The sequence below is a fragment of the Trachymyrmex septentrionalis genome, unplaced genomic scaffold (assembly GCF_001594115.1).
Source record: "Trachymyrmex septentrionalis isolate Tsep2-gDNA-1 unplaced genomic scaffold, Tsep1.0 scaffold76, whole genome shotgun sequence".
Classification (NCBI taxonomy): Eukaryota; Metazoa; Arthropoda; class Insecta; order Hymenoptera; family Formicidae; genus Trachymyrmex; species Trachymyrmex septentrionalis.
Genome location: NW_017305947.1, coordinates 355,095 through 374,575, shown reverse-complemented (window position 1 = coordinate 374,575; position 19,481 = coordinate 355,095). Strand labels below are relative to the sequence as shown.

General features: G+C 29.6%; 2 protein-coding genes across 2 annotated transcripts; both read left to right on the top strand.

The window, feature by feature from the left end:
- Nucleotides 1–2,688: 2,688 nt before the first annotated feature.
- Nucleotides 2,689–11,619, top strand: LOC108754126 (sodium-coupled monocarboxylate transporter 1). The gene is made up of 9 exons (XM_018496211.1): nucleotides 2,689–3,079; nucleotides 6,450–6,785; nucleotides 7,577–7,802; nucleotides 8,191–8,258; nucleotides 8,352–8,647; nucleotides 9,327–9,545; nucleotides 9,676–9,859; nucleotides 10,252–10,539; nucleotides 10,948–11,619. Exons 2-9 carry the CDS (start codon nucleotides 6,453–6,455, stop codon nucleotides 11,191–11,193), a joined length of 1,860 nt encoding a protein of 619 aa, XP_018351713.1. The 5' UTR covers nucleotides 2,689–3,079; nucleotides 6,450–6,452; the 3' UTR covers nucleotides 11,194–11,619.
- Nucleotides 11,620–13,781: 2,162 nt separating this feature from the next.
- On the top strand, nucleotides 13,782–17,812 carry LOC108754104 (45 kDa calcium-binding protein). The gene is made up of 5 exons (XM_018496160.1): nucleotides 13,782–14,324; nucleotides 15,247–15,721; nucleotides 16,669–16,932; nucleotides 17,014–17,195; nucleotides 17,556–17,812. The coding sequence occupies exons 1-5, from the start codon at nucleotides 14,307–14,309 to the stop codon at nucleotides 17,733–17,735; spliced, it is 1,119 nt and encodes a 372-aa protein (XP_018351662.1). The 5' UTR covers nucleotides 13,782–14,306; the 3' UTR covers nucleotides 17,736–17,812.
- The last annotated feature ends 1,669 nt before the right edge of the window (nucleotides 17,813–19,481 follow it).

Genomic DNA, 19,481 nt, shown 5'->3' with positions numbered 1-19,481 from the left:
CAAGGAACACATCATTTTCGTTTGATGGGTCGTCTGCCACAGTCATAAATTCTAGATTATGATTTTAATTAAATGCATGATTTATGCAATTTCAATTTCAATTGACGCACATCGATATATAAATCCTACATCAGTTAGAAATTCCCATCTACCTAGTTTGTTTATCATCCTGTAAACCATAACCGGTTAAATGTGGACTTGGCTGGATTCGCGCGTGCTGCGACTTCTTATGTGTTGAACATACGACATTGGCTTCTTGTCTTAGCTTGCATTGCGGATCGGCTGACAGTCCTAATATTACGCATATCATTATTTGAAATTGTATATGTCTCACATACATAATTAAACAGAAAAAAATCATGATTTTTAATAAAAAGTATGAAAGTGATCTAACATTTTTAGGAGAAGCGAGAGGGAAGAAAACAATAGAAAATAATTTTCAAATAGAAATATACTACAACTTCAACTCTCCTTTGCCACTTATGTGAAATACTCCGAGAGAAACGTCATTGAATAAATACAATTTGACTAACGACAAAGTTAAATAAAATACTGTCGGCTTAATAATTAATTAAGATTTCTATTTCTTATTTATTATGATAATGAACATTCCATTACTCACATAGAATGATTGATACAGAATTCTGTACCGATCTCTGTACCAATTATTAAATATCTATCCAAACGAAATAAACACAAAACTTAAAAAATATATTTAAAAATAAATATATATTATTGAAGTCCTCTCATGTCAAAAGCTGCTCTCAAACATTTTAAAAGCGAAGAAATTAATTTCTTTTATATGCAACAAAAAAGATAAAAATACAAAATTAATGAGAATAATAAAAATAACAGTAAAATAATTTAATAGTATAATATATATAATTATAATTTAATAATTTAAAAAATTTAAAAAAAATTAAATTTAAAGAACATATTTTCTCTCTCTCTTTCTCTCTCTCATTATTTTTTCGATATTTTTGTACGTTAAATTATTAATTATGTCTGATGTAATGTAATTTATATTAGATTTTGAATACGCTAGAAAATAATACGTACGAAACCGTAATGAGAACATGTTTCTCTTCTTTTGTGTTTTCTGCATTGTTCTCGTTATAAAATAAATCACTGACGGTAGAATGAACTTATAAAATCGGATATTTAATGAACAGAGACATCGTCCTATGTTGAGGACATATTATTTTAAAGGACATCCGTCATTGGCGATGAACTTGTTTTACTAATTTTGTATGCTTTTGAATGATTTCTAATGAATTTCCGCTAATTATTATTAACCTTGGAATAAATAAATATTTCAAAGGAAATAATTAGCAATAATACCACTTTTTCATCTTAATAATTAATTATGCAATCTTTAAATATTTTATAAATCTCATTTATATGACAAACTGAAGTAATCTTTCTTTTGCAATACAAAGATGCGGTAGTGATAGCATCGTTATTATATATACAAAATATAAGTATTATTGCTTTTAATTGTTCGTGGAAATTAAGTTTGAAGTTTTAACGAGAAAAAACGTGGAAACTAAAATTTCGCAATATTGCATTTTTAAAACGCATTTTGAAATAGCAAATGTTAATTTTATGCAAGATCTTATTTTACATGATAATATCTTTCGAACAACGTATTTAAAGAAAAAAAAATTACATAAGAGTTATATATGGTTTGAAAAGACGCGCCAATAATAATAAAACTAATTTTCAAAAAAAATTTAATTTTTTCAGAATAATAAATAAAGATTATCATCATTTTTTTAATGGAATTATATTTTTATATTATATGATCTTCAATTATTTATAAAACATAAAATATCTTGCAAATTATTAATTTTTTGTTAATCTTTTCTTATTACTTTTATGCAGAGAATAATGAAATGAACCAGTTAATGTAAAACAACGCTTATTTAAAAAATTTTGCAATATGTAACTACATATTTTTAAAGCATATTTTTTATTATATATTAATTAATTTATTTTATTATATTCTGTGCATAATAATATTAAGATACGATTAAAATTTTGAAAGTTATTGATTTTTCTATATCTTTACTACAATATTCTTATACACAGAATAATACAGAAAAATCATTATGTAAAAAAATATATATAATTCCATTATTTTTAAAATAACCTTTGTATAAAAAAAATCGTGAAAAATTTTTTTTTTCAAAAATATTTTTCGCCTCTTGAAGCCACACAATTATATATATAAAACATTTTTCTTTAATAATTAAATGCATTTTTAAGAGGTGGACATTTAAACTAGAATACCTTATATATACATTTGTTAAACGGATGTAAAATATAAATACATCCAGGAAAGAATATATAAAATGTATATGAATCATATATGCTACCTGGGTTATTATCTATAAACAGAAAATTTATCCTTGGAATTATATCTAAATTGACAGAATGCAATCGAGGAACTAAAGAAAATGCGCAATTTGTGTGAATACGCAGAATTGTAAAACCGCGAATAAATCCCCTGAACGACATATGTTCAATTACATGATTTATTCGTTATCAATACGACAACGATTAGACGATTGTCACCGTTTTGGCGAGTTTCACGCTGAAACCCGTCCTACGTAGTAGGGGGATGATGATGGGACCGTTCATATAAAGGCACACACGTGACAATTAAAACGATCAGTCTTGATTCCGTTCTCCGTTTAATCCGTTGTAATTCTTGCGTTCCTTCATATTACGGAAATCGTGAAAAAGGTGGGCGCGAAGAAAACGGAAGTCGGAAGCTCGAAAGCGTTTCAAAAATATTCGCGTTTTTTTTCATCTGAAGCTTATACAAGGTGTTCTCTCAGGCGGGACCAGCAATCTTGCATAAAAGCAAAGTTTCGCGGGGAGCTCATCAGCCGATCATATATGCGTTACGTTAGGAAAACGAGCAAAATCATCCAACTGCAATTTCGCACGTTCCTATCGGAAATTGGTACGCGAGAGTCGCGGGACTAAGTGCGATCAGACATTAGAATTGTCCATATTGCGCATAGATCCTCTCAGGTGATTTGTTCCACGTCTTGAAAGAAACAAACGAAAGGTGAGATCTACAATTTATTTCACAAGTCTTTCTATAAGTCATTTTTTTGCGAGTTTACCTTTTCTGGTAAAAATTTTTCTTAAAATATTTTATATGTATGATTTTTCAGAATTCTACATAAATTTCAGAATTTTTCAGAATTCTTAAAAATAATTTTTACAATCTTTAAAAAATTACTTAGATTTTTACAAATACAAATTTTTCAATATTTTTGTATAAGTTTATAACTTTTTAAAAACTTTTTAAAATATCTCAGATTGAGACATTTTTTAGCAACATCAATTCCCAAGTAACATTTCGTGCAAAAGCAAACTAGTAGAATCCATTTGCGAACCATCATATTACCATTATAATAACAAAAATATTTGTTGAATTAAATTTTTTTTGCATATTGCTAAAAATCATATTTGTACTTCTATATAATAATGAATAACAGTTGTCACAATTTTGCCGAAATATTGCCATAATACATTTTTTACAGCAACTGTTGAAGTTGTATTTAGTTTACATGCTTTTTTTTTGCAATATTGCCAAATATCAAATGAGAACTTACCTTCTTGGAAATTTAGTTGCAACATACTTTAACAATTTGTCAGAAAAATATTGGCAAAATTTTATCTGCAAAGAATTTTTCTAAAATTCTTAACACATATGTGTGAATTCTAAAATACTTTCTGAGATTTATAAAATTTCTTATTCTCTAATTTCCAAAGGAAACTTATATAAAATCTAAAGAAGAAACTTAAAGGATTCTTTTAAAAGTCTGCATAAATTTAAAATATAAAAAATTTTTTAAAATGTTAAATCATAAAATATTAAGATATATTATTATATTTTAAGATGTTATAAAAAACCAGGATTTTCACCAGGATTTAGTTAAAATATGCCGAAAAGAATTCTGCGTAAACTTTCAAATCCACGATTGCTCGCTTTCTCTTTTAACATTCCTGATGCAATTGAGTTAGTATGATACGATGGAGAGTGTAACTTTAGAAAAATTCTATTTTATCTTTATTTTTTTGCAATTTCTATAAGTATTATGTGTTAAATCAGTTTGCGTGTTTGCATGTTTACATCACATTACATATTTTTATAATAAATTCCTACGTTAAAAAAATATTTCTTTAAAAACATGTTTACTTTATGTGCACCCTTGTTATTATTTATATAATTGTCTTTGATACTTAACATATTTTCAGCGTAAAATAATGCTAAATAAGTTTCAATATTTTATCGCTTTACACAAAAAATGCTGTTGGATTAAATTTTATTAAGATTCTTCAAAACAATTTTGCAAGAAAAACTTTGAGCTTTTACATTAGAAAGTCGAAAATTTTTGCAAGTTTTTTTTAACATGTAACAGGCCAACAAAGTGAGTAGAAAATTTGCCATTTTGTTCAGTTTATAATTTTTTGTTTTTTTTTTATGTAAAAATTATCAAACTTACAGAAACTCAAAAAAACATATTAATCATTCAAAATTAAAGACTTTAATCTTTAAAACCTTTAAGATCTTTAAGATTCCTTTTTCTTAATTTAAATTTCATTAATTTTTTTCATAATAAAGTTACAACGCGTTGTAACGTTTTTTTTGTAATTTATGTATAAAATTTATACATATATTAACATGATATGAATTATATATAATATAATTATTATTAAACGAATAAAGTAGTGTGATCATATTAATTACTTTTTAAGTGATTAAGAAACTTTGATTATACATTTTATTATATTTCAATAAAGTTAAAAAATTATATCAAACGGTTCTATCTGTGACTTAGCAGATTGCATTTTGATATTGAAGCAACCGGTTTTAACCAGTGAATTATAATTCTAACCGGTTCTAACATGTCTTAATCAATAATTAATAACAATACTGATGATTGTAGTTATTGTCTGTAGTTATGCACAAATATTATTAAACTAATCACATCGATCATTATATTGCATTTTCTCGTTAATTTTATATTACGCAACAAATTAATTGTCCATAGACAATCAATAATTACATGTTTTTCTTGATGAGATGTATGCTTTTTTATTCTAATTATTCAGACTTTTATGTAAATTAATGTTATAAATATTTACTAAATGAGACTGCTTCGCATTTGCTTTTGCTTAGACCTAAAAATTATAATTTTTAATTTGATCTTTGTACGTATTTAATTTATTAAATAGAATTTATTAAAGTGTAATCTCGATATCTGAATATCGAGGTTAAACTTTATATATTTTCTTGGTAATTATTTATAATAAATTTAATAAATTATGATTTTTTTAAGTAATATTATTCTATTCTAGAATTGTGACAAATATGGATAAATAATGTAATTTCTTGCTAAATTAGCAAAATTATGAATAACATAAACATAAACTAAATTCAACATTTCTTTTTAGGATTTCATAAATTTTCCATGCCATTCAACTAACATTACATTAATACATTGATTTGAATTAATTGATATTTTGATCAATTTTATACCGATGACGTTTGAATCATATATCTTTGACGTGATCGATAAGATTTAAATTTAAGGTGAACGATGTCAAACGGAAGAATTAATTGGAACAGTTTCAATATCAATTTTTATGAGTGTTGTTAACACTCATAATTCATATTAAATAACTTTCAGATCTTTCTGCAACATTTAACACGAACATTCTTACATTACCAGATGATTTTTTAACAAATTAATCAATATTTCGAATATTTATATGTTCAGAATTCTACTTAATATCCGTAAAATTTATTGGTACGCAGTCATGTGGTAAAATCGTAAAACATCTTATATAAATTATGAAGTAAATTATAATTGACTGATAATTAATTCATACAGCATGATCAACAGATAAATAATGATGTAATTAAAACTAACAGTCGCCACAAGAGAGTGTACATTTTAATTATGATTAAACTGATGACTTATAGATTTTTAAATAACATGTCGATTTTTTGTTAATATTCACTATTTGTTGTAAATGAAAAATACCATGTTCGATCAAGACGGTACCTAATAATATTTCTTGTGACTTTTTACAATTTTTAATTCACGCTAACTGTGTGCTAACAAATTTGTTGGTCTTGAAATACAGCCCTAAATCGAAGTCGAAATAATAATATCACAATTTTAAATTGACAAGCAATTTTTAATATTTATACTCATAAACATTTTAATAATGCTAATAGAGATGCTAATAAGCATCTCTATTTTAAAATCTCTCATTTAAAAATCTATATATAATTTTATTGCAAAAAAATATTACCTTGATCGGAAATTATAAATAACAGTTAAATCTGCAAAATTACATCTCTAAAATTACAATATGTAAAACACGAGAAACCGTTGGAATAAATATTATACTTTCAGAAAATGCGACAACATCTTCTCGTCCTGTTCCTCTTCCTATCGGCGTCGTCCGCGGAGCAACGACGCGTAAAAAGTGCCGAGGAGAAGTGTCACGCGGATCATCCCACTCTGCTTCACTATTTCTCATGGGCGGATTACACGGTACTCGCCATGATGCTGCTGGTCTCTTGTCTGATCGGCACTTTTTACGGCTTCTTCTCCAAAAAACAGGAGACTAGCCAAGATTTTCTGCTGGGTGGCTCCAGCATGGGCACAGTCCCTACGGCGATGTCGTTGGCCGCCAGCTTCATCACGGCCATCGAACTCCTGGGGAATCCTGCGGAGATGTACGGACAGGTTCGATGACCCAAATTTTTAAAGTGTGTTATAACCCTGAAAAAAATTTATACTTAAAAAAAATGTTTATAGGTATTCTATATTTATACAAATTTTTTTTTAATATTTTAAACTTTTCTAAATTTTATAAGTTTTTTCAAAAAATTTATAAAATAAAAGATACTAACTATCAAGAATATAAAAAAAATATTTTATTTAAGGACTCTTATTATCTTTGCAAGATATTAAATATAAAAATAAATGATAAAAGGCAATAAAGAATCAACTAGGTAATTAGTTAAACATGTAATAATTATTTTAATATATCCCTGTCTATCATCATGATGACATTGACAATCAAACTGAACATTTCGGTCCTTCTTTAGATTATCATCAGCAAACAAAAACGTAATACTTAAAAAAAAAACTTAAAAAACATTATTGATCTGCAATCTCGCAATGTCAATTCTGCTCCACTGCACGACAAGCGCAAGTTAATCACCTGATTGAATAAATGTATCACAGTTTTAAATGGCAAAATTTGAATTTTTTACAAGGAAAATTGCAAAGATTGAAAAATCCAGAAATTAAACATTTTTTAAACATTATTACGGCCTTTTTCAAAGACCATTTCAAAAACTGTTGTTGAATTCTTAAAATTTAAAATTGTATGTATAATTATTATAAAATTTTATTTGTTTCACACAACACAAACACACACACACACACACACACACACACACACACAACCGCATCCTAGATCTCAGTGGCTATCAATATGTAACTACAGTTACTTATCGTTTTTATTGCAGGGAACTCAATTCTGGATGACGTGCCTTTCTTTCATACTCGTAGTACCGATCACCTCTCGTTTGTACCTGCCGGTGTTTATAAAATTAAGGCTGACATCAAGTTATGAATATCTACAATTGCGCTTCGACCGAAACTGCCGATTATTCGCGAGCACGTTGTATATGCTGCAAATGGTGTTATACACATCAGTAGCTGTGTATGCACCTGCATTAGCATTAAGTCACGGTGAGTAATGACTAATGGTTATATAATAGTTCCTTAATCCTTTAACACGTTGACTGCTTTGGTAATCATCCGTGATCTACACTGTCAAAATCATAACGTATAGTAATGTGTAATTATAGTTACAAGTACCAAAAAATGTCCTCTTATTGTCAATGTTGAAGTAGATAGCTGATGACATAATCCATATAATCCTATTATATGTTATTGTATTATGAGAGAATAAAATTATAAGGATAATGTCTTGATTTTGTATGAGTAATATATTATTTAAAGATAAAATCTTAAATATATGTAATCAAATCTTAAATTATTACCGTAAAATTTGTAGTATACAATTAAATATTTTATTATCATATAGGATAAACAATAAATGATTTTTAATTTGCAGTTACGGGCCTAAATACTTACATAGCCGTTACTCTAGTCTATATGGTCTGCATTTTCTACGCCTCACAGGTTTGTGTTTCTTTTTACACATATTACTATTATATATATATATACACATATACATATATATATTTTTGCTATTATATATTGTATGATCGATAGGGTGGTATGAAAGCCGTGATAATGACCGATACCTTTCAAGCCGTCGTTCTTATCGGCTCATTATTTCTCATCTTGGGCTACGGATTATCCTGGCAGGGCGGAATTGCGAGCGTTTGGGAAGAAAACGCAAAATCCGGCCGGATGGAATTTTTTAATATGAATCCTAGTCCTACAGTACGGCATAGCTTCTGGAGTGTTGTGATCGGTGGTACTTTTTACTGGACCACCATGTTCTGCAGCAACCAGGCGTCCGTCCAAAAATATCTCAGTGTCGAGAGCATCTCACAAGTAAGGATGTAAGTGTTTATACGAAATCAATTTGTGTGGTCATTGTTTTCAGTTTTTGTAAAAGAAAAAGGATGAAGATGGATAAAGAAATATAATAGAAAATTGTAATAGAAAAATATACTTACTTATAAAAAAATTTGACAAACAAATTGAAAGCTAGCGACCCAATGATTATCAAAGTTTTCCACGTTTAAATAGTACAACATTGATAAGTTATTAATCACAATTGAATTTGCAAATTAAGAATATTGACTTGTATGCGAAATGACGTCATTCCATTTAATCAACGTCTATGATCTATTATGATAGGAATTCTTTTGAAGATCTCGTAAGTGCTTAACATCTGATCTTTCGGTCTTACTTAATTGTCATTAGCAACATGTATCGATTCTAAATACTTAAGAAAGTGCTACCAAGTTTAGAAATTTACATAATTTGTCTTTTAGAAAATTTAGTCTCTCAATATATAATAATCCAATTATGTAATAATTTAATTAATTTTTGTTGTATATGTTAATCTTATTAACGTCTGACTTTGATCTTACCTAATTGTCTTTATAGTAACATAATATATCAACTGCGTTTGTCAAAATATTTGTAACGAAAGTGAATTTAATTATCGGGCAAACAACTTTACACAATTTGTCTTTATTTTTTAGTTGATTAATTAAATAATGTTTCTTACAGAGCATTGTGGGTGTCTGCGTTTGGCATGATCGTAATTTATAGCGTGAATTTTCTGACTGGAATGGTGCTGTATAGCGCTTACAAAGACTGTGATCCTTTAACAGCCGGATATATAAGCGGCCAGGATCAAATCCTTCCGCTGTATGTGATGAATTTCTTGGGGGGACTTCGTGGAATGCCCGGATTCTTCGTAGCTGGTATCTTCGCCGCGTCTCTCGGGTTCGTAGAACACATTTCAAGCAAACAATTAATATACAATTAATATATCTAATGGGAAATAAATTTATTTTGAATTAGTGTCAAGAATTTATTGAATTACATTTGAAAATATCTTGAACTGTATTTTCAGAACTGTAGCGAGTGCCTTAAACTCATTAGCGGCGATAACCTGCGAAGATATTCTTCGCGGACTCTTCCAAATGGACTTGCCGGCAAGTAAAGGTGCCATTTACGCAAGATGGATCAGCATATTTTTCGGAGCTCTCAGTTTCGCGCTGGTCTTCATTGTCGAGCGTCTTGGTAGCGTCTTGCAGGTAATTTACGTATTTTGCTTGCGTTTTTCGTGTATTCGAAAAATCTTTGAATTTGCATAATTCATATACATAAAAAATTCTAAAAGATGTAGACTTCAGTTTTTTGAAGTGTTTCAATTTTAAAAAATTGAGAAATTTTTCAAACAATTATAAAGCAATTATTATTAAAATTATTGCAGAAATTAGAAAATTCTGAGAATATTTAAAATATTCTAAGAAAAATTCAAAGAAATATAATAAAAATTCTTTAAGCGTAATTCTCTTTTTCCATTATTTGATACGATGATTCATTTTTTTATAAGTTCAGGAATTTTATCTTTTCTTTCTTATCGCGCTGTAAATTACATTGTGAACTCGAAAAGCATTATTGACAAAGTCGTTGTAATTCTTAGGTTGCGCTGTCTTTCAACGGCATGGTTGGCGGGGTGACTCTAGGATTATTCTCCTTGGGTATGTTTGTACCATGGGCTAATGCTAAAGGAGCAATAGTAGGTGCCATCACGAGTTTGGTAGTTGTTCTATGGATTGGATTAGGTGCCCAAATTGCGGCTGTAAACGGACAGATTCAATTGGATAGCAAGCCTATATCGATTGCAGGTTGTCCTTGCATAAATGAGACCACAATTGTGCTCAATCAATTCGAGCACAACTCCAATGATGAAATTTCGTCTATATACAAGGTGAGATTTGTCTTCTCAAAGGCATGGCAATTACGTTGCATTACACATAATTATCTCTTAGAATTTCAATTCACTATGAGAATAAATTAAAATTGCAATTTCTGCTTTTTATTAAATACTTATTAGTAAACTATGAAACATTTGAGATCAACATTTTTAACTTATTTATTTCATTTTATATTTTAATTTATTAGACTTTGCACAATTACCTATACGTCGTAAATAGATTTATTTATTTTAAACTTTAATTTTTCTTGCTATATATTCAGTTTTATTTATTTTTTTTTTTTTTTCGTATAATTTATCGATTTATTTCGCATTAGTGTCTTCATGCAAAAGGAGAGATTTATTTGAGATTATTACATTGACAAATGAGATAAATCTTACGCGTGTGATTATGATTTACAGACTAGTTATCTATGGTACAGCGCAATCGGTTGCATGTTGACCATGCTGGTAGGCTTGGCGGTGAGTTTTGCGACAGGCGCACAAAATCCCGCCGACATTGATCAGGACTTCCTGAGCCCGCCAATCGCGGCCATGTTCCGCATACAGACGAAACCTTGCGCCTCCACGAATGTCCAAGGTATCGCGAACTTCGGTCTCGAAATGGAAGACGAAAAGCCCCGGCAAACGGAAGTTTGCAAGAAATGACTACCTTCTCGCGAGAGATCATCAATGAAGATCACATGAACCGGAGGAATCCGATAAATAGATATCGAGCCCGCGAGAAAGTAGTCTAGTTCTGCGAGCGATTCATCGAATGATATATTAAAATCGATCGAAAGGACGAATTGTCCAACAGGATATTTATCCCTCGAGGGTTCGTCACTTCGGAAGGGCGTAAAATCCGTTCTCAGACTGCATCGACAAATATTGCAGAGACATTTAGAGAAAATTGTAGTCCTTTACAGGTCTCTGTACTCGTTCTGGGCTTGGAAAGAATTGTTCATAATTCTACAATTTTTCCTTGCCAGTATTAGTTTCAAAGGACAATCAAATAGCTATACTCAGTAAACACCAATTAACAGTAATGTTACACAATATTATAATATTCAATAATATAATTATCGTACAATATGTGTTATATTACAATTTATATCGTTAAATGAGAAATTATAATATTGATGTAATATTATATTATTTGCTGTTTACCGGACATTGTTCAAGACACACTCTGCGTTCCTATTTGTGCGCTTGTTGAGTAGAATACATCCAGGGTTCTGCAATACCATATAGTACCACAAGATTAATTTAATTAATTATCAATCAATACAAAGATAGTTTGACAGAATTATATATACAGAGTTTTATTTTTTTTAACACCTGATGAACTTTTTCTTTCTGCGCAAAGCGATCCAAGAGTGAGTAACTGACAAAATAATTGACAAAATAATAGATTGCGGCGATTTGAAATTTTTTCTTCAAAAATATTATCATGACGGACCAGGCGAGGGAGAATTTTTTATTATTAAAAATATTACTGTATAATGTGCCGAATAAAACGTTGCACGCACCTGTATTATTTTTTGCGCGTCTTTTTATAATGTGTATATAATGTATATAATAAATTCTGACTAATGTGGTTTGACTTATTAGCTAATTTCCTATATAAACACGATAGCAAGAAATTTAGATTATATATTAATATTCAGCGTATTTATATGTTATATGTCATAAAAATACATCATTAAATAATCATATTTCTACTTTCACTATTAAATATTAAATAAAACAGAAAAGATTATTTAAGTTTTTTTTTCTTTTTATTTGATATGATTTGAACAATTTTACTTTCGAAATTATTTTATTATTCTTAAGTATTGTTTCGCTTTAAGAATTCTTATTTCATGAAGACAGATATCTCAGTGCGCACTAAAGATGTTTGACTACTCCATTGTATTTTTATCTTTGCTTTCGCATAATTTATTAACAAGACAGCGTATTTGGTAAATGTTTATAAATAGTAGATTAAAGTAAATGTTAAAATATTGTATACTTGTTTTTTGTAAATATATGTGGAACAAGATATATTCAAAAATATGTAGATAGATCAATAAATTATTTAAAAATGTGGAACAATAATTATAAAGCTTAAAGGGGGGGGGGAGATCGGTTTAGTAATTATATTAACGATGAAATATTATATAAAAAAATAAAAAGCCACATACAGAATGACATAAAATGCATAAGAATAGCATAAAGTCCCTGGATCAATGAATATTTATTATCTATATATCATAAAAACATCATGTTAATTTATATAAAACGTTTATTAGTCCAATGGCCTTAGACTTTAGAAATAAATGCTATGATTGTGCAGCTTATCATTTGATGTGTGAAGGCCTTAGACTTTAGAAATAAATCATAAATTAAAAGAGTCTATGTGAGTCTATGAGTCCATACTAAGTGATCGTGTGTAAAAATTTTGACAATTCTGGTTTTAATGTAAAAAAATAAAATAATTCTTTTGTTAACTATTTAATACTATACTGAAGATAATGATTAACCCAAAATAAGGGTTAAAATGACTAACTCGTATCTTTATTTTATTAATCATTTTTTACACATGACTATTTAACGTCTACTCGTATGGGTTCTGTTTTTTAATTTATGATTAATGATAGAATCATCAATTAATGTGACCAACTATCTTGAGTTAAATATTTCCTTATAAATGAAACTTATAAATAAACGATTTTAGTAATAAGAAAAACCTTTTTTAAAGTCTCTTTCAGTAACTCGGAACATTAAGCTATTAAAATAATTTATTTATTTTAGAATTACTGTGAGCGTATTTGAAAATAAAAAAAGATTTCGGTTACGTGGAAATTTTTTATAGTTCTTTATAGAAATCTAATATTAGCCAATTTAATAATAAAAGGTAATAATAATTACTTATTTTAATTACTAAAAGCACTAAATAACTCAAAGTAATTAATCTCTATCTTTCAATATTAAATTTCTATAAGGAGCTATCATCTAATCAGACAAACTTCTATTCTACTTGATGCAATTACAATAACAAAATAAAACGTTTCCGTTAGATCATTTTCCGTTATATAGTTTTGCATATTAAAAATGACATCTGGTACCGACCGAGTACAAGTACCATTGTTCCGTTAAAGTATCTGAGTACATAGTGAACGTACGTTAACACCGTTTGTGTTATTGTCGGAAAGAGGAGAGAAGGAGAACGAAACAGTGAAAGTGGATCAATACGCAGTGAGTGTGCGGCCCGTCTGGCAGCGTACGGCTGTTTCTCCGCGAAGTGAGGCCGCTTGTCCGCGCTCGCAAAACACCCACAGCAATCACGTTGATACGAATCAGATCTATTCACTTTGACAGTCGTGGAATCGTCGACTTGTCTCCGAATTCTACGTGGAACGGAGATGCGCGGAGCCGCGCTCGAATCGTCAGTGTTCTATCGAGGGTGTCCGACTTGGTGTGTAAAGTGTTTCGTCTTGACGGTGAGGGATTTGATTTCTCAGGACGATTAAAGGAGATTGCTATATAGCTCTCGTCGGGAGAGTTGCTCCCACGTCCTCCGATCTGCGATTAATCCTTTACCTGTTTATCACCGACAATCGAAGGGTGTCTTCACGTTTGATTATATATGCAGACGCGCGCGGTAGTGACGGATAGGCGACAGATCGATCCTCGCTGCATGGAGTCGAGAAAATTGGAAACTTCGCCGGCTCACGGTTGACGGAGAAAACGAAGAGGGAATTAGAAAGCGGCTCGGGTCACCGTGTTACGTAGCCAAGATGTATTTGTCTCATCTTGTGAGTAAGAACGAAATCACCGATGTTTTACCGGAGTGTTGCATTGTAAAAAAAATTACATGTAAAATTACAACAAGTATAGTAAGTTGTTATTTTATTGGGACTCACTGTTAAAACTATATTTACATATACGTTATTAATGCATGTATGAACATAAAAATGCAAATAGAATTTATTTATAAAAATATATAAAAATAACTTTTATAAAGACCAATTTTATACATTTACATGTCAAATATTATCTATACTTTTATTTAAATTATTTACTGATATTTCTGAAATTTAACATTGTTACTATTGCTAATTCAATATTATTAATATATTTCTAATATGTTTTTGGTTATAATTACATAATGCCGTTTTATTTAAATAATTACTAATATAATCCATTAATCTATAATTTGTATCTGAATTCTATGTCAATCTGAATTTTTTATCTCATTATTCACTGATCCTGAACTAAAATTTTTCTCAACAGATTCTGTGCAATATTTTAAGATGCTTATTTGCATACACATACTATTAAATTGATAATCAATTTAATTTGTAATATTATTACTTTAGTTTCGGCTTATGATTGCATTTTATAGTCTGATAGTAATCGGTGCGCAATTTATATAACTGGAAGATATTTTTAAAAATTACATTTACCTAAATATTATTAAATACCAAGAGATATACTTTAATTTTGATCATATCTGACACTTCTTTACTTAATTTGATTTTATTTATATAACAGTTTAGAGTTTAACCTACTATTGTTCACTGATATAGTTCTTTAAAAAATATGATCCCTTTATTCTTCTATATCTAAATAATTATCTATATTTGCAACTTTATTTCTACCTACTCATATTTTTTCTTTAATAACATAAATTAAATTTACTAGAAGAAGTTCATGAAGATTAAATTTCTTCAAAAGGTACGAAGAGCGTTCTGCAAGCAGGAATTGACGTGTCTACGGTTCCTGCGTTGGACCATCCTGGTGCCGCTTGTGATTTATATGTCGCTTCTATTTGTCAAGTACAACAAAAGCGTGCCTCTGAAAAGTTTATCGACCCCGAGCGACCGGGATAAAGAGGGTGCCGCGATGGATAGCTTGTTCTTCGAGTTGGAGGCCGTAACGGCCGATAAAAAGAACTTGGCGGGTTACAAGGATGCAGGAATCGATCGACGCGGAAACGACGAGACCATACAGATCGTAGAGGTGGAAAATCGTCAGGATCCGAGAAGCCTTCTCGAGGACATTTTCCGGCGAGCAGACACGGACGAGAACGAACTGTTGGATATCCAGGAACTAGCCAAGTGGATTCATGCAAAAATCACCGAACATATCACGCGCGCCATGCGAGAGAACGTCGGTCTATTCACTGCGATCGACAACAATCCTAGAAATGGTATGTAGCTGATTGCAGTGCGGTTTGCACAAGTGTTAATTAAAATCAATTGGAGCTTAACTAACATTATTCACGTGAATGGCTTTATTTCTCAATGACATTGTATTTGCGACGAGTGGTTTTCGATCTACGACATGTAGCATTGCATGAGAATAATTGACGAGTATAGTTTCTACATTTCTATTTTGATCTGTTGAATTAAATATTGACACGAAATATCAAAGGAAATTACATTTTCGCTATAATATGTGTGCATTGTATTTATAGTGTAAAATTAATATAACAAAACACGCTTAATTAATCTCTTTGAGTTTATTAATTAACTTATTGTTTGACAAGCTAGTTGATTAATAATAACATAAATAATTAATATTTATAAATAGATACAATATATAGTTATAATTTAATAGATATATTTTGTATATGAATACATAATTTATTATATTAAACTAATTTATTATTATTATTTATTTCTTGTTATAATTTATTTTATTTTTATTTAAAAAATTTAACTGTTGGAGAAAGAAATTCTTGTGACGGTTCATATGATCTCAGAAAAATAAAAAAACAGCAGTAAAATCTGGTGTGTATCCGGATAACACAGTTACATTTCATAGATGTTTTATAAAAGTTTTCTTAGAACTTTGGATTATTCTTAAAAGATACGTATAAAGCAGAATGTTCTAAGACTATTTGTAACATATTTAATTCAGTAATTAAGGATTGCTTTATTTATTTAGGAAAAGCTGTAGAGTGTTCCGTTAAAGAATCGTCAGAGAACATTGTAAGACTATTCAATAATAATCTGAAAGAACATTCTATGGATTTTTCTAGAATTATGAGTCTCAATTGAACATATCATAAATATTTCGAGAATATTCTAAAATCTCCGGAAAATATTGGTAAAACATTTAATATTATTGATTGCTTCTCAATATTTATCGCAGGTGAGGTATCATGGGAAGAATATCACGCTTATTTCCTGAGAACTCATGGTTTCTCCGAGACGTACATTAATTCCCACGACAAGAAGCATAGCGAGATGCCGAGGACGTTGAAAGAGAGCATAATGAGGGATCGAGCGCGATGGGCTGAAGCAGCTAGGAACGATCCCGAAAAGTTAGCTCTAGACGAATTTCTCGCTTTCACACATCCCGAGAGCAGTCACAGAGCTCTCCTGCAAATGGTAGAGGACCTCTTTGAAAAATTCGGTAGGAAATTGCCTCCTCTATCTCTGTTTTATTTTTAATTAATGAATTCACGATAACCGTGGTCCACCCATGTATCCTTAGATCGGGATGGAGACGAGCAGCTAACAGAAGATGAATTTTCGGATTTACCATCAGAAGGGGTCGGTCTGGATTTACGCGAAGATCGACAGCAAACGATAGGAGGCAGCGAAGACAGGCGTAAGGAATTTCGACATCTGATTGACAAGAACAAAAACGGGAAAGCGGATCGAACTGAACTGTTGGTGAGTAATAGAGCGTAAATATATTAATAAGGGACGAAGGGAGACTCTCCACAATTCCGCGGTTCGATGAACGAATAGTCGATGAACAGCACTATTTTTAAATCTTACATATGTGTGGTTTCAAACTTTTGATCGGCAGTGCATATGAATGCGCAAAAGAGGAAAGCAATTTTTGCAAAATTTATGTTGCGAGATTCTACTTTTAAATATTTGTAATCGCTTTAAAATTATATGTCGAAAAATTGAAGCACAAATATATTTTATATATACATTTCTAAGAATTGCTATAAATATCTTTTTTTAATTAAGTAAAAAATACATTTTTTAGATTTTACGATAAAACCAAAATTTTTCTTGTAGATGTACATCGATCCGCGTAATCCCAGACATGCTATTCAAGAAGCTCAACATTTGATCACCCTGTCGGACACGAATTTAGACGGAAAACTGGATCTCCTGGAAATTCTGAGTAAGATGGACCTATTTCTCGATAGCAAAATGGTAGACACTGAAAAAAGTTTCCATGACGAGTTCCGATAATTTCTGAAGACGAAAATTAAAAGAAAAGTTATTGCTGAAGTATATAAAATGAATTATATAAAAAATAAGATAGATACAGATAATTTGAAATAATGTGGAGTCATCAAAATACTTAATAGGATGTTCAAGCATGATGATAATGTTACTAAAAGTTTTTAAAGTCTATCAATCAATTTGATAGTTCAAAATAATTATTCACATAATCCAACATAATTATTTTTAGATCTATATTCTGGTGAAAATTTCTTATATAATTTTTTAAATAAGTTTTAAAATTTTTTATAAATTTTATATAATTGAAAAAATTTTTTATATATAGTGAAGTAAGAGAAGTGTTGAAAAAGTCTACACTTTTTTTAGAATTCTTTATGTATAAATATTTATGTGAAAATTCTAAAATATCTACGATTTCTAAGATTTCTCATTCAATAATTTTCAAGGGAAACTAAAGAAGTTCATATTTTATCAGAACTCAGCAAAAAATAACCATAAATTGAATTCGTTGATTCGACATCAATTGACATTAATTCAATGAGTCATTTCTCACTGGGAAATTTGCATAAATTTGAAATATAAAAATTTTTTAATATTATGAGACTCTTTTAATATTATGAGATTCTTTTTATCAGAACATTTGCATCTAGCTAAATTTTCAAATACTTCAGCAGAACCTTTCTTTTCGTGAACAAACATTATTTAAAAAATTAAAGGAAGGGGAGAATTAAAGAGGAAAATTTCTTCGACATCGTACTGAGAGATTAGACAATATGATTTTTCCGTCGTTAATAAGAGATTAATGAGAGAGATTAGACCAATGACAGTTAATTAATCGATTTGTGCAGGGTACACACTAGCAAACTTTAACGGAGTTTCTTTACAAACGTTAATCGACTTAACGCGCAAATAAAACTTGTAGGCTTTTAGAACGTATCTGTGATAGTCTTTACGACGTAGAATATATCATTTAAATAGGCACCAGTTATTATAGTCATCACAATTGTAGACAAGTGTTACGTTAATTTTTTAATCGCGAAGAAATAATTCAATAAAATCCTTTAAACAGGATTAGAATTATCAATAATTACTTGCTAATTGAATGAACAATGATAATACGATAATGAAGGGTTACAAAAATCCGTCCTTTCATAGATCTCTTTTACGACTTCTCACGTGTGACTCGGCCGTAAACTATCTAGAAGACTTACTTAGATTTTAGATGCGGAGATCAGAAAAAGATTCTCCGTTTTGAATCATCGATCTTAAGATATCTTTTAAATCGTGCAAGAAGAAAATATCAGAGATAACATATAACTTAATATAATTATTTAATTTGTGATATTAATGGAGGTAATTACTAATTTTAATATTTATACAATATGTTATGATAAAATGATAATATAATATTACGATATTAATGTAATATTATATTTAATGGGAAACATACGTGTTAGCTACTTTTTTACAATCATACTGACTTACAATCGTAGTTACGCGAGTGAGTTTGAAATTTGTTTTTTTCTGTAACTGTCTTACTTCATTTATTTATTACTTTGTTCTTTAGCGTTCATTTACTTTAAGAATAAACTAACAGTTATACTCTTCAAATATTTCAAATTGGCAATTGGAGAGGCTCTATCTATTGCATACTGGGACTGTGAATCTATTATTGTTGCTTTGTACTGATTAATGGATCATTTTACTATTTGTACATCGTTGAAGATGGAATGGAATCGAAACGTCCAATTT

What these genes read in the sequence shown, in the direction of transcription:
- LOC108754126 (XM_018496211.1), top strand. Translation starts at nt 6,453, where the DNA reads ATGCGACAACATCTTCTCGTCCTGTTCCTCTTCCTATCGGCGTCGTCC. An exon ending in GCATTTTCTACGCCTCACAG is followed by an intron (nt 8,259 to 8,351) that starts GTTTGTGTTTCT and finishes TATGATCGATAG; the next exon opens with GGTGGTATGAAAGCCGTGAT. An exon ending in AGCATCTCACAAGTAAGGAT is followed by an intron (nt 8,648 to 9,326) that starts GTAAGTGTTTAT and finishes TGTTTCTTACAG; the next exon opens with AGCATTGTGGGTGTCTGCGT.
- LOC108754104 (XM_018496160.1), top strand. An exon ending in CGACAACAATCCTAGAAATG is followed by an intron (nt 15,722 to 16,668) that starts GTATGTAGCTGA and finishes TATTTATCGCAG; the next exon opens with GTGAGGTATCATGGGAAGAA. An exon ending in GGACCTCTTTGAAAAATTCG is followed by an intron (nt 16,933 to 17,013) that starts GTAGGAAATTGC and finishes ATGTATCCTTAG; the next exon opens with ATCGGGATGGAGACGAGCAG.